Source organism: Echeneis naucrates, chromosome 5 (genome assembly GCF_900963305.1).
Source record: "Echeneis naucrates chromosome 5, fEcheNa1.1, whole genome shotgun sequence".
In the NCBI taxonomy this organism is placed as follows: domain Eukaryota; kingdom Metazoa; phylum Chordata; class Actinopteri; order Carangiformes; family Echeneidae; genus Echeneis; species Echeneis naucrates.
In genome coordinates, this window is record NC_042515.1 from 13,199,031 (window position 1) to 13,213,306 (window position 14,276).

Genomic DNA, 14,276 nt, shown 5'->3' on the forward strand with positions numbered 1-14,276 from the left:
TGAGATTTAAGATTTAAAACATTATTCTGTATACTTTTATTTTTATATCATAATAAGAATCGCACACTTCTTGATCCCTCTCACAAATCATACTCTTTTGGAAATGCTTTGGTGGCCCGCTTGCAATACCGTCACGGCCCACATGTTGGGAATCACTGATCGAGAGGAGGAACGAATGCTCGCTCAAATGACCACGAACCGAAGGACACAAAGTAACCACGTCTGCCTGCTTCTGGAAAACTGCCACCTTGTAATATTAACCTCCTAGCTTTGTGCATCTTTTGTGGTCCATACAGTCTGCACTGCTTTTATGAAACACAACTTTTTTTTTCCGAGGTATGTTGCCACTGCATGCACACATTGCCTTTGTACGCTTTGACTTCGTTGAATTGTGCTTCTTACTTTCTGAAGTCTCATTTTAAGTGATTCCCTATCGCTTTCATCACTTATGTGAGAGGCAAATGTTCAGTTAATGGCTAATTGGTGTCGCATTGGTGTCATCACAGTCGCCTCACCTACCCTACATTCTTACTTTTCCTGCTCAGACAGAATCACTGAAATGTGTCTGTTCATACACATTAGCCTTTCTCATCCGTTTGTATTACACTGTCACTGTTTATTTATATTGACCCAAATCTGATCATGAAACATTCCACCGAAAAACATCAAACACACTCCAGTATCTTCTGAACCCTAAGATGTCATTCACATTTTGAAAATAACATCAGACTTAACAAATAACAAATGTATCTCGCTGCCTGTTGAAAATTCCTAGAAGCCCCCATGTCAGAGATTTCCAAACAGAGGAGGAGGGGAGTTCACTGGTATATGGCGCACTCTTTTGGCGGTGGTTTGTCGTGTTTCTTCGTTTTTGTTTTTTGTCATATAAATCTTCATTAGGGTTGAATCAACTGCCGTTTCATTCACATCGAAGAAAAACCTCTTTCACCCCCCCCCCCCCCCCCCCAACAACTTGCACTCCCAGCGGTACTGCGGTGATAGCAGAGCAATAGCAGGGTCTGATTAGCAGATGATTAGCGGTGTGCGGGGAAACCATGGCGATAAAGAGCCCCACATACTGTGCTGTGATTGTGGCTGAGGCCTGTAGATCCTCTGCTTGAAAGGAGTTTCCATCTCATACATCTGCTGGTTTGTAAATCACTAAAAATTGTTGGAAATTGTATCGTGTTGAATGAAACAGAAACATCACAGCAATACAAGTTGGGTTGCAATTTAAACAAGAAATAATGGCAGCGCAAAACTACTCTTTGATAAACTATATGCTTTTCCACATTAGGTCATATACTGGGCTTCTGCCTGAGAAGGCTTTTTAAACCAGTAGAAAAAATTGGTCTTGTGTTTGTTGGTAGATGTGTTTGGACTGGTGGTTTGATGTATTACACATGTACTGTTTCAGACACCTTTTTCACCTCCAAAATACAGAAGTATCAATGGCAACACCTTACTTATCACACTGAATGGCATTATAGAAAAAACACGAGGCAAATTAAAACTGTGACTGTGCTGTGCTGTGTGTCCCCGCTCAATGTATTATTCCAGACATCCATGATGAATATCTTGAAATATCTCCAGAGCATAGGTCACAGTCCCACGTGGAGGGAAAATGGGTTTTATATCTTATCAATAAAACTGTCAATATGATTGTCCTTTGGTGGTGTCCTATGCTCTTCTCCACATCGTATTCCTTTAATCATTTGTCTCATTCATGAGTACACATGCAGCCATTCACTGCATGGTTCGGCACCAACACTTCATGGCTTCATTTTATTTTCCTCCTCATTGCAAGAGGCATCAAAGTGTATATGCTGCCATTTCCGTTTGTTGTTTTTGCCCCTGATCAGGCTTTTGACTCCATTTGACTTTGCAGTGAGAGCTCGTGGCTTTGCAGCTATTAAGTCTGATGAGATTAGGGCACTCGTATGACAGCATTCTGACACACCAGGCTCTGTGAAAGATTTTTGCTCATCTTTGTCGTCAGTGATCCACACTTTGCACAAACCACAGTCACAGCTTAAATATCTCAGCAGAGAAGCAGGTTAACGCTTCATTATGTCTTCGGGATAAGAATGAAGGCACCCGAATGTTGTGAATCCTGAAATGTGTAGATTTGCGATACAATTCATGAGACAGATATAATGGTGATCTTGAGTTGGTATTCTCAGTGACGTTTAGCATTATATCTACTTATCTAGATCTAACTGATGTGCTAATCTCTTTTTATAATCGCTGTTTGTTTGTGAAAATCAAATCTAATTATGCACACAGCTGTGATCAGCAAGTGTTATTGTTACTGTTATTAATAATATCAGCACTAAATGAATGTTTTTAAAATTGATCCTGTTGGTGTAGAAAAATGTAAAATTTAAAGACTATATATCTGTGAAGAAAGACTTGAAAGAAACAGGACAGAGCCAGCAGGCACTAGAAAGACAGGCACACATATAAAAATATATCAGATATTTCTGTGCAGTGTGTTTTTATATAGCACCCACGTCACCCTGGAAATCAGGCAAATGCAGAATTCAACTCCCAGTATTAAACACACGGTCACAGTTATGTAAGCGAGTATATCCTGGTTAGTGACAACAAAATGGTGTTTGCTGTTATTTGCTGTAACCACACTATTCCATCTATTCCGCTGTTTGTAAAGACTAATACAAACAGCAGAGGCCATAAAATACCACTTTGTTGCCACTCTCAGAGCATTATCAATGCCCAGTAATGATTTCCATTGTAAATTCACTATCTCTGGCCCACTGTACCTATGTCATATAGCAGTCGCTCTTTTCAGCGAATTCTGTTACGTATCCTCAGCCCCTATTCACATGTTAATGAGCCCCTATCTGGACTTATAGACCTTGCGTAAATCAGTCTGCATGGGAAAAGCAGGCATGAGCCAGAATTAGTAGACTGCAACCAGAATCTAAGGCTTAAGTATACATCCAGTTAAAAGGTCCTCGTTGCTATGTGAGTCACAGGCCCAATCTATTTCCATGACAACAGGGGGAGATGACATTCACCATCTATCAGCACATCTCCTTCACACAGGAACTCGGCGGTTATTGTCAGATTCATGACAGCCCACCGTGTTGGTGTCCCGAAGGGATAATATGGTGATAACGTGGCAGTCCCTCCCTGCCGTTATTCCTCAGATATAAAGGATTTCTGTCCGGAAACAGCAACGCTCAATGCTTTACAAAGTTCAACATCAATATAACATTGTATATACAGTGGTTATATTGTTATTGGAACATGGAACAAAAGACCACACCGGAACCAACTCAAATTGAAATGGAAAATTGTTCCCACGTAAATACAGTAAAACATTTATAAAAAAAAAAAAAAGGACGCATCGTTAATCATCATATCATTACCCAGGCCAACTGTGATGTGCTGGTAAAAATGCACATAGCACAATGTTCATCATCATTTCAGTTCACATTACAGTACAACCCTAGCACCTCTGATGAGTAACTGTAAAAGACACAGGAAATTTAATACGTACTTAATTGATATATACTTGTTTTCCTGGTCTGTTTTAAAATAAAGGTGATGCATTTACAGATGTAACATAAAAGGATTATTAGCAACTGTAAAAGTTTCACTTGTATACAATGCCCACAAAGATGTACTTTATTTGTGTAACTTCAATATAATATGATGGGAAACAGCTCAGGCAAATAAACAAAGAAAAGAAAAACATATTTAAATTCAACTGAATGTAATGTGAGGTTTCAGGGTTATTCCAATTTAGTGTCAACTAAAGGTCGGACTAAAAGGACTAAAATTTTCACATGAAAATTGCTTGAAAGGCAGGATCCCTTTCGACAGAAACAGGAGGAATAATTCCAGAAAATACTAACCCTTTAAAATTTACAAATGGGCTTGTCCATTCATTCATCTACCTTTTACCGCTTATCCATTTACAGGTTGCAGGAGGGTGCTGGAGCCAATCCCAGCTCACACTGGGTTCACCCTGAACAGGTCACCAATCCATCTCAGGGCCAACACACAGAGACAGGCAGAGACCAACAACCACTCACACCCGCATTCAGACCTACGGACAGTTTAGAGTCACCAGTTAACCCAAACATGATGTCTGTGGACATTGGGAGGAAACCCACTCAGGCACAGGGAGAACATATAAACTCAGAAAGGCCTCAGGGCCGGGAACCAAACCCGCGACCTTCCTGTTGTGAGGCAACACTAACAACTATGCCGCTGTGCTGCCCGGGCTTGCCCATTTTATTTAAAAAAAGATTTGAAATCAGTGGAAATGGTGCACACATTGGCATGACCACTACATTAGCACCATAACCCATCCTCATGCTATTCAGTGTTTAAGCATGTTCCTCAGGTATTTGTCCAGGGATCTTAACCCCCTGGTCCACAGTGTTTCTGGGGCTGGAGTTGAGACAGCTGGAGTGGGTCTCAGCTGTGCTGGTGGTTCTCTGGATGAACTGGAGGAAGTTCTCCTGAAAGGAGCCCTCGTGGCTGGATGCCCCAAATTCCATGGGCTGGGTCAAGCAGCAGCGTCGAAATTTGACCAGCTCCTCTCTGATCTGTCTGTTTAACAGGCCGTAGAAAAATGGATTAACAGCAAAGGAGGAGTACGCAAGCCAAGTGACTGCCTCCTCTAAGTCCCCGGGGCTCTGCATGGAGTTAGTCAGAGACATTTGTAGGTGGAAGATGAAATAGGGTAGCCAACAAACCAAGAACTGACCCACGATGAATACCAAAGTGAGCGCTGCCTTGCCTCCACTGAAGGCCCTCTCTGGAGATAGTCTTTGGGGTAGAGTGCGAGTGGTGGTGATCATGGTGGTCTGGCTATTGATGGAGTCAGACCGATTCTTGCCAGGGCTCGCGTTTGCCCATGTTGGCACAGCAGGAACATGCTGCAGGGCTGCAGTACGAGCCACCTTGTACACTGCACAGTAAACAGCAAAGATAACCACTGCAGGAACCAGGAAACACACCACACTGAAAAGCACAGCAAAAACCCTTCTGAGACGACTGTGACTCGCATGGAGAGAACAGTGAGCTGCCGCAATGGAGCTCTGATGTCCATAAGCTGGCCATCCAAACAACGTGACCAAAGCTAACAGGATGGACTTAACCCAAATTAGGAGCATCACGCCAATAGCAAGGTTGATGGTCATCTTGACTTCATATCGCATTGGGTGTACGATATAGAAGTAGCGCTCCACGCTGATGGCTGTGATGGTGAGAATAGACAGACATATGAGAAAAACATTGAGAAAGATGTAAACCTGACACTCCAGAACAGTAAACACCACAGTGCCAAAGAACGGTGAGCTGGATATGATCCCCAAAGGCATGAGCAGGATGCCACAAAGCAGGTCCACAGCGCAAAGATGACACACAAAAGCAAACCTCTTCAGGTGAGGCGCACGAGCGATGGCCACCATCACACCAGTGTTGGCCAACAAAGCAATGAGGTTCAGGGTGACCATACAAAATAACCCAAAAAGGTCCTTGATTTGTGACTGGGAGCTTGTGACAACGCTCACATCAGCAGGCACAGTAGGATTGGGATCCCATTGGGCAGTGGAGAGATTGGTAACTAATGTACTCGGCACAGAGGCTATCATGGGACCGGTCCTGTCCGCCATTATTTGTTCAGAACTTCTTCCATTTGTTTCTCAAAAGTCTTCATGTCTGGATCTCCTGTGAGAAAAAGATAGAAACATTTACAGCATTCCAGACACTTAAGTTCAATTTTGAGTTTATGAATATAAATTAGCAGAACTTGTTCCCTTGCGCATAGATACATAATGTGCTTATTTATGAATGTTTGGTATGTTTGACTTGAAATTAATGAATCAAAATCATACAGTCATTTAATAAACAGTTACTGCAAATTTCTAATCGCAACTATTAGCATTTAATTTTAGTCTTAAGTGTAAACACATGTAGTTGTGGATAAATTGAGAAAGGTTTCAAAGTAAGAAAAACAGGAAAAGCAAAGGATGGCCTTCATTCGTTTTTGTCTTCCATAGCCCTGCTGTACTCCACTTTGTTTGTTTAATGCAATTAAATATCTTTGACATGAACTTTGTTTCCATAGCAGTGGACAAACACGAATGCACAAGTGGATGACCTCATCCACCTGTAATTTTTGACATAATAAATTAATAATAAATTAATAATAATAGTGTGGACCTCCCAAAGAAAATCACCAATTTATTTTTAATTCTTTCATTCTTTTAAAAAAGGTGAAAAAGACTGACAATTTGTTTTTGCAACATGTCAATGCTTGACGTTCAATATATTTATATATATATAATAAAATGCAATCGCGAACTGACAGAAAGTCATGTTTCGGAAATATCCGTGCTTTCATATGTCAGTTTGTGGGGAATCATAACAAATACAGATTAAAATCCACACAGTATTTACAACAACAAAACATTAAAGCTGATATATATATATATATATATATATATATGCATAGAAGTACTTACCCATAGTCCACTCTCTGTTTGTGTGGTACGATTCAGACCAAGCAGGTTGACCAGGTGCCTGACTTGACAAAGCTTCCATTGAATTCCCAAATCATGTTTGTATCAGTCCAAACCAGAGGTAGTTTTTCGTTTTTCTTTTTCTTTTTTTTTTAAGTCAGCGCCCTAATCAACAATCCATGTCATCAAATCAAGCCAACCCAGCGAGTGAAGTTTGATTTTTCTACAAAGACTCCAGAAGTCCACGTATATTTCTTATAAAAAAAAAAAAAAAAAGGTGAATCCATGATGATTTTAGACGGGAGATGATGCTTGATCTTTTGTATCACCCTGCTTCAGAGACACTCTCCTTCCTGTCCTGTGCTGTGTATGGCAGTGACTGTCACACATTGTATTGTGTGTGGGTTTTTTTTTTCCCCTTCTTTCAAATAGACACACACTCTACTGTCCCCTTCCACAGTCCAGTCCTCCCTGGGTCCTAACAACCAACAGCCTTAAGAGATGATGCATATTTTCCAGTTGTTTCCAGAGTGTCTGGCTCAAACTGTATGATTTACCATAATCAGAGCCAATTGTGATTGAAGTAGATAATTGAGGTGACACCGCTGTGTTATAGTCACACAAATAGATGTACCTCGACAAAGTGCATACTCTTTTTCATCTGTGGCAGTGGTTACATTTATTTCAGCGACCACAGAAACACTCACTTGTTTATATCAATGGCTATATTGCCGGTCAGTTCAGGGTCCCTTTATTCTATCTGTAGACACAGATTAAAAATAAATCAGTGTATATCGCATCATTTATCTTACATTGGATAATGTTTTAATGACACGACTGGAAAAAAATATCAAACCTAATGTTTTTATCATCAATTTGTAATTCCTTGTACGTTCATTTCACAGGTAAAATCTCTGTGGCTTTTGCCTTGTGTATTTGAAAGCTTATACTGGATGCTTAAAAAGTACATAACTACTCTCTCTTCCCGTCTACAGTAAAATAATATTGATGACTTTTGTCATATGTCTGTGAAAGTAAAAAAGCTAACTGAACGTGCAGGACCGAAGAAGTTATTCATCTGGTGTAATGGGAGGATGTCAGTTCTGTTTTCCAGCTGCCTTCGTATAATGAAAGTCTCCTAAAATTTGATCAGCAGTGTCTGAGCAGCCACAACAATGTTAACATTACTTTAATTATATAACTGTCAAATTTCACCCAGCAGGATTCACCATTTCCTTTTTAAACACATTAACAGTAACAAATGACTTTCTAAACGCCCAAAGGAAAAAAAAAAAAAAAGACTGCATCAATTTGGAGCGGAACTTTTATTTATTTTTACTTATTTTTATTTACCACATATAGAGACACGTCTTTCACTGGTTTCTATATTTACTGCTTTGTTACAGACTTTATGTTCTTTCAAATAAGAGTGAGAAAATGATTATTCATTCAAGTTCACTGCAACACACACTTAGATCCACTCGCCTTTGTTGGAGAATGTTTTGTCAAATTGAGCCTTCTATTAGTTTTATCTGGCTTCATTCTGGGTTCAAGTACCATTTAAGGGACATGCATTAAAAAGTGTTTGCTCACTAGTGACACCATATGGTGATATGTGGGGCCACCATGACGTAGCTGGAAAACATACTTAGTAAGAAATCTGCTCAAACCCATTCATGACTTATATATTACACAACGGAAGAACTTTCTGAATTTTTAAATGTGCAACAAAATGCTAGATTAACAGTGAAAGTTGCCACAAACCTAACCTCTTATTTCCACTGGTAAGCGTTTCTCTGCATAGGATATAATTCATAGTTATATATATCATTTTAAAGATACTTACAACGACAGTGTGTCTCCCCTAAATAGCTGAGATATTTTATCTCAGATGCACACATTTATATAATAATTTCAAGTTGGATTACATAGTGCAATACACAAAAGAGAAAATAAATCAAATCGATCACAAAGTGCAGGATTTCATTCAAAAACAAAGTGCAAATAGATTGAGATGTTTAAAACCCAAGATCAGGAAATGACACGTCAATAGAACAATGATGAAGGGACAACAACATTCACTCATTCATTCACCTTCTACCACTTATCTTTTCCCGGGTCACAGGGATGCTGGAGCCAATCCCAGCTCACTCTGGGTGAGGGCGGGGTCACCCTGGACGGGTCACCAGTCCATCACAGGGCCAACATACAGAGACAGACAGAGACCAACAACCACTCACACTCACACTCAGACCTACAGACTATTTAGAGTCACTAGTTAACCCAGACATGATGTCTTTGGATAGTGGGAGGAAACCCTTGCAGACAGGAGAACATGCAACTCCGCACAGAAAGGACCCAGGCCAGGAACCGAACCCGCCACCTTCTTATTGTGGGGCGACAGCGCTAATCACTATGCTGCTGTGCTGCCTCTGACAACAACATTGTAAAGCATAATTAAAAAGATTTGTCAGTTTGTCAGTTTCTTCTAATGGATGTATAGACCCTTTGGAAGAAACTCAAACTCAAGTCACTTAAAGTGTGCAAAATATAAGGCACAGAGAGGTTTATGCAATTTTCTGGTAAAAACATCACACCTGACTGGTAAAATAAGGGTAATACAAGATTTGGAAGTAGCATAGCCAAGCGTTTTAAGAAGAGGGGACAGCAACCTGCTGGTTTCACCAGGTGAATTCGTGCTACATGATCAGCTCCAGCAGGTAGCGGAGGCGACACTGACTCTCTTTGTAGATGACATATTCACTGTTGGAGAAGTAGCTGCCTGAAAATTGGGGCTGATCTGTGGGCTCACCCTGAGGCACAGAAACCTTCTTCCCTTCCAGAGAGATGAGGATGTCCTTCAATGGATCTGACAACACAGGAGTTTACAACTTTACCAACCAAAAAAAAAAAAAAAAACCAAACACTTTCATTTGATCTACATTGACTAAATACATAACAAAAAGAGCCAAGTAGAATTTCATGAAAATAACACAATCTTGAACATCAGCTGCATGTTTCTAAAGCATGTGAACAATGCGTGAAATTTAAGACACATTTGTCACATTATTCCAATACAAACAATTTTCCAGTCAGGCTGTTCTCCATTGCATGTTTTTCTTTCTCATTGTGAGTCAAAGCAACAAGTCCGAAATAGTAACTCACATGTGGCCCATTCAGACTACATTAACTTATAATGCAACTTCCAAGTTGCTGCTCTGCACTGCTAAAATCCTGAAATCAGTCTTTTCTAAGCTAAAGAACTAGATCTGAACAAAAGAAAGATTACTGATTATATGGTTGGGCCTACTAATGTGGTCCCATGAAAAAAACAAAAACAACTTAAAACTTTGAACTGGCTGGTTAAGATATGGAAAAAGTATAATATGTTTTACTGAGCGAATAAAGTATTGTACCTGGTTCCACGCTTCCTCGAGCCACCACACTATCATGGCCTGCAGGAGCCTTCTTCAACGAACTGTCATCTTTTGTAATGGTATATTCTTTACCAAGCGCTACTTCACTCAGGAACATCACTCCAGTATTTTTAGAGGTATGCACTAAAAATGCATGGGCAGAAAATAATGATGGGTATTATTGTGATCGCAATAAATACCATTTTTGTCATCTTTAGCCAGTATTTTCTTACAGCCTCACCGTAACCTGCAGACTTTCTGTTTTCAGATGCAAAGTAGATTCCACGACCAACACGGCCTCCCGAATGGGGCATGATCCTCAGACCACTCTTCAGGATAGCTGCCACCACTGCTATGTTTGTACCGTGCCACAGCAGACGGCGGTTCTCCAGACTGTGATTCTCATTAAAACGTTCTCCCTGGAATATGCAATGTATGCGTTTGGTCACAGGACTGCAGTCTTCTGTGATGCTTTAAACAAGTCTGATTGCAGCCCTTACCTCCATCTGTCGATCGACTTCCCAAACATTGACAATTTTTGGTTTTTTGTAGCTCTCTGCAGTCACTTTCAGGTAGTTTTCTATGATCTGTAAATTCAAAAACTAGTTCATTTTGGGGGACCAGAAAAGAACACGAGTAGAAGATGGCCTGAAATCAATCATGACATTAAAAAGGCTTTGTAGTCACTGAATTACACAGCACTTAAAACACAATACCTGAAAATGTTCTGAACCCTTGTCCATTAGAGTGAGTTTGCATTTGAGAGAATTGTAGTCTTGGTCTCGAGGGTGAGGAACTGTCTCTATCAACTCCTCCTGAGCCTTCTCTGTCTCTGACTTCAGAGTCTGGGCAAGCTCAATGTCAGCCAGCACCTTTACAGAAAACGCACGCGGGGATCACTTTAGGTCTAAGAACCAAAGAAAGAAAGCTCCAACATGTAACAGAAAGGAAAAATCTAACCATGAGCATCTCTTTCTTCTGCTCCACAAGCTCTTTGTTGTCAATGGTTGGTGGTCTAGTTCGGCCAAAGTTGTGTGGGATTGTGGTGAAAAACTTTGAGGACAGTTCTTCCAGACGTGCTCTTTTGCTTTTTTGGTTTATGGCCGCTTCGATTTCTTCCAACACTTCAAAGCCCTTTGCAATCTGCACCTTACTGAGTTTGCCCAAAGGCATCTTTTTGATGTCTGTATAAAAGCAACACATACATACAGAAATACAAATACCGATCATACTAGTTATTGTGTGATTTCCTTTCTTTTATAAAATAAACGTTGCACAGTGTTGCATTGCATTTTATCTACAGATGCACACTGTTTCTTCAGCTCTTTCCAGATACTATAAAACAAACTGTCACCAAAGTCCAAGAAACTAATTGAATATCTCTAAATTGCTGAGATAAGGTCATGTCCTGTGTACACGCAGACTTCAGCCTTTGTACGTTGTACATTTAGCACTATATGATTTCAAAGTGTCCTGCATGTCTCTCTTTCAGCAAAAACTGAAACTCTAGTTTAATAAACAAAGAGGTCAAAGCCATGTCTCATACAACAGGCACTCACAGGACACGCTGCAAAATAGACATTTATGTAAATTGAAATGCAAACAACACAAACCTGATTTCAAGGTTCGCTCAAACAAACACACTCACCTAAGTTCATACATTCCATGGCCTCCTTGAACATGTCGTTGCTGAAAATAAGTTCAATGAGGCGTTCTGTAGCTTTGTCAAGGGTGCAAGGCAGGATGTTTTTTATAAGTTTGACTGCTTTTCCATCAACACAGTCTACCTGCAAAGTCAGACAGTACACACAGTGAGATTTTTCTGATTTACTGACCTGGAAAAGTTTGAATTTCAGAAAAACCTTCATCCAGCGATTCAACAAATAGTTTTTTATTCTTATAGTTCCAAACACTGAAGGCTTTCTATTTGTTCCAGCGGGATGTACATTGATGTTACCTTAACCTCTGCATCCTGCTCTCCAGACACTTCAATCAAAGTGTACTTCCCAGAGTGAGACACGAAATTCATCCGATCACTCCAGCTGTTCTTTGTCTTGTCTTTAAACTTTTTCTCAAAGTCCTTGATGGCATTCTCAGGCTTATCAAAAGGATTAAGCTTGGACTGTCCCACTTCACCCTGAATTCAGACGAGAGATGAGGCAATTTATTCAGACATTAACACCACAGTAAGTTAAGTATGACCACTCATGCAAACATTAACAGGTGATCTGCTGAGGACACGGGTCCAAGCAAACACTTCAAAACATGCAAAACGACAACTAAGCATTCATGTTTGCATGACATTGAAAAAGTGCAGGAGTTTCCAGCAAGAATTAGATGAGAGAAAAGAGGAGATAAATAGGAATCTGTAGCCAGATAAACTTACCACTCTACCCCATCTGTTCCACGAATAGTATTTGTTCTTGTCTTTTAGAACTTGAATGACATAAAACTTATTATTGTTATGTCCAATGTTTGTCTGGTTGAGCATGCAGTCGTAGTCCTCATATACCTGGTGGAGACAAAACACACAGTTTGCACACTCTTTAAATATGACCAAAATCATTAAAATCCAGTAATCCCATTTGATATATGCATAATGCACACTTGTGATATGGTACTTAATATTACAAAACATCCTTCTCACCTCTGCAGAGCTTGACAGTGAGCAGTGTTCATCCACTTTCTTCTTGCCTTTGACCTGTGACCCCGCAGCCAGGAGGGCCTCTTTGGCGGAGGTGAAGGAGTCTTTAGGCTTTGCTGTCTCGGCCTCCTCCTTGGCCTTCTTGCCACCCGCCTTAGCAGCTGAAGCAGCTCTTCTCTTTGGTGCCATGTTCCCTGATGGACAACCTGCAGAGAAACTTGTCACGTTGGTCAGCTGGCCTGAAGCCTGGACAAGCTCAGACATGTTCGCATTCACCAGCCAGTGCTCCCTTTCTGCTCATCAAAACCAACAAGTCCTCCATTTATTTACTTACTGAGCACTTCGCCGTCTGTTACTGTACACAACCCTATGGAATTATGCAATAGTGTTTATCTATATGCTTTACAACAAGACGGAGAAGGCAATCCCCGCCCTCCCGAGATTACAGGGTGAATAAATGCAACCCCCCCTCCCCCCTCAGCAGCTGCAGGACTCACCCGTCAGGAGGATCAGACAGAAAGACGAAAAAAAACAAAAACCCACGGCCGACCCTCGGTGTGATTTCCAGGAAGTTTACAGTCAGTTTACAGTGAGAGGAAGAGGAGGAGCTCCACCGTAGTCTTCCCTTCAGCCTCCGCACAGCGAGGCCGAGGAAGCAGCAACACCGCCACCTACCAGATCCTCATCCCCCCGACAGGCGCCTCCTCCCGGGGGCCCGACTGAGCTCCGATTCTGAGGACAGTTGATATTTTTAAATGTAGTCACACAAGAGAATAAAGCTTGCTGGGTATATTGTCACAAGACAACACTGGACTACTTTGTTAAAATCAGGCCTGTAAATATTCAGTTAGTTATATGTCCTCGGGTTAGTGTGGTTTCTTAAATCTTTCCTACCACATCTAGAAACTGTTGCAGTAGTTTAATTATTGCTTCTGAGCAGATCTAGTTAAGTGAGACAGTCCCCCGTTATCAGACCACTTCCTCAATATGCTAATACTCCATTTACAGCAGGCCCCAGGGCTGCTTCCATGATGAAATGTTCAAGATTAGATTAGACAATATGGACACAAGATGGCAGTGTGAAATCACGGATCCAGTTTAGTCTATTTTCCAAAGCATCTGTCTCATGCACAGAAGAGTACTAACTGCTGTGTGTATTCTTTGGACAGCTTTGGTGGATTTCCTCCATATCAGCAGACAGTGATATTTGACTTGGTAGTTCCCATGTAGAGACTATTTGGTTTTTGGCAGATGGTGTAGGTGCCGCTGATAAATATTAGACAGCCCAGCTTTTAAATCCAAATGTACATAGTAAAAGTCAAGAATTGATTAGCACACTCTCACTTATTTCATAGAAGTTTTTACTTTTCTGGGGTTTTGTTTGTTTGCTTGTTTGTTTTTTTCTAAATAACGCAGCAAAGAATGAGCATGAACCTGAACTCCTGCCTTGTGTGGCAGTACCTTTGCTATCACAGTGGGGCAAAAGGGCAAATGAGAAACAAAATAAAGAACCAATAAACTGCCTTTGCCCTATAAGGATGAAACATTTTAAGAATGTAAATCAATCCATCCGGCCCTGCAATGGACAGGCGACCCTAGCCAGGGTGTACCTCGTCCAATGTGAGCGAGCACCCCCCACGGCCTGGAAACGGATAAGTGGTAGAAGATCAATGAATGAATGAATGAATGAAGACATCCTGAATAGAATAGGAA

At 40.8% G+C, this 14,276-nt stretch overlaps 2 protein-coding genes across 2 annotated transcripts; both read right to left on the reverse strand.

The window, feature by feature from the left end:
• Window positions 1-4,361: 4,361 nt before the first annotated feature.
• Window positions 4,362-5,654, reverse strand: gpr61l (G protein-coupled receptor 61-like). The gene has a single exon (XM_029503034.1). It carries the CDS (start codon window positions 5,652-5,654, stop codon window positions 4,362-4,364), a length of 1,293 nt encoding a protein of 430 aa, XP_029358894.1.
• A 3,158-nt stretch (window positions 5,655-8,812) lies between these two features.
• parp3 (poly (ADP-ribose) polymerase family, member 3) lies at window positions 8,813-13,152 on the reverse strand. Its single transcript, XM_029502535.1, has 11 exons — window positions 13,061-13,152; window positions 12,567-12,769; window positions 12,306-12,431; window positions 11,877-12,056; window positions 11,568-11,706; window positions 10,880-11,103; window positions 10,636-10,791; window positions 10,420-10,506; window positions 10,161-10,338; window positions 9,920-10,063; window positions 8,813-9,372 (listed from the first exon to the last, which is right to left on the reverse strand). The coding sequence occupies exons 2-11, from the start codon at window positions 12,750-12,752 to the stop codon at window positions 9,203-9,205; spliced, it is 1,590 nt and encodes a 529-aa protein (XP_029358395.1). The 5' UTR covers window positions 12,753-12,769; window positions 13,061-13,152; the 3' UTR covers window positions 8,813-9,202.
• Between the last annotated feature and the right edge of the window lie 1,124 nt (window positions 13,153-14,276).

Coding starts and splice junctions, on each gene's coding strand:
- gpr61l (XM_029503034.1), bottom strand. CDS start 5,654: ATGGCGGACAGGACCGGTCCCATGATAGCCTCTGTGCCGAGTACATTA.
- parp3 (XM_029502535.1), bottom strand. CDS start 12,752: ATGGCACCAAAGAGAAGAGCTGCTTCAGCTGCTAAGGCGGGTGGCAAG. Junction 11,707..11,876: donor AGCAGGATGCAGAGGTTAAG/GTAACATCAATG, acceptor CTGACTTTGCAG/GTAGACTGTGTTGATGGAAA. Junction 10,064..10,160: donor CAGAAAGTCTGCAGGTTACG/GTGAGGCTGTAA, acceptor ATGCATTTTTAG/TGCATACCTCTAAAAATACT.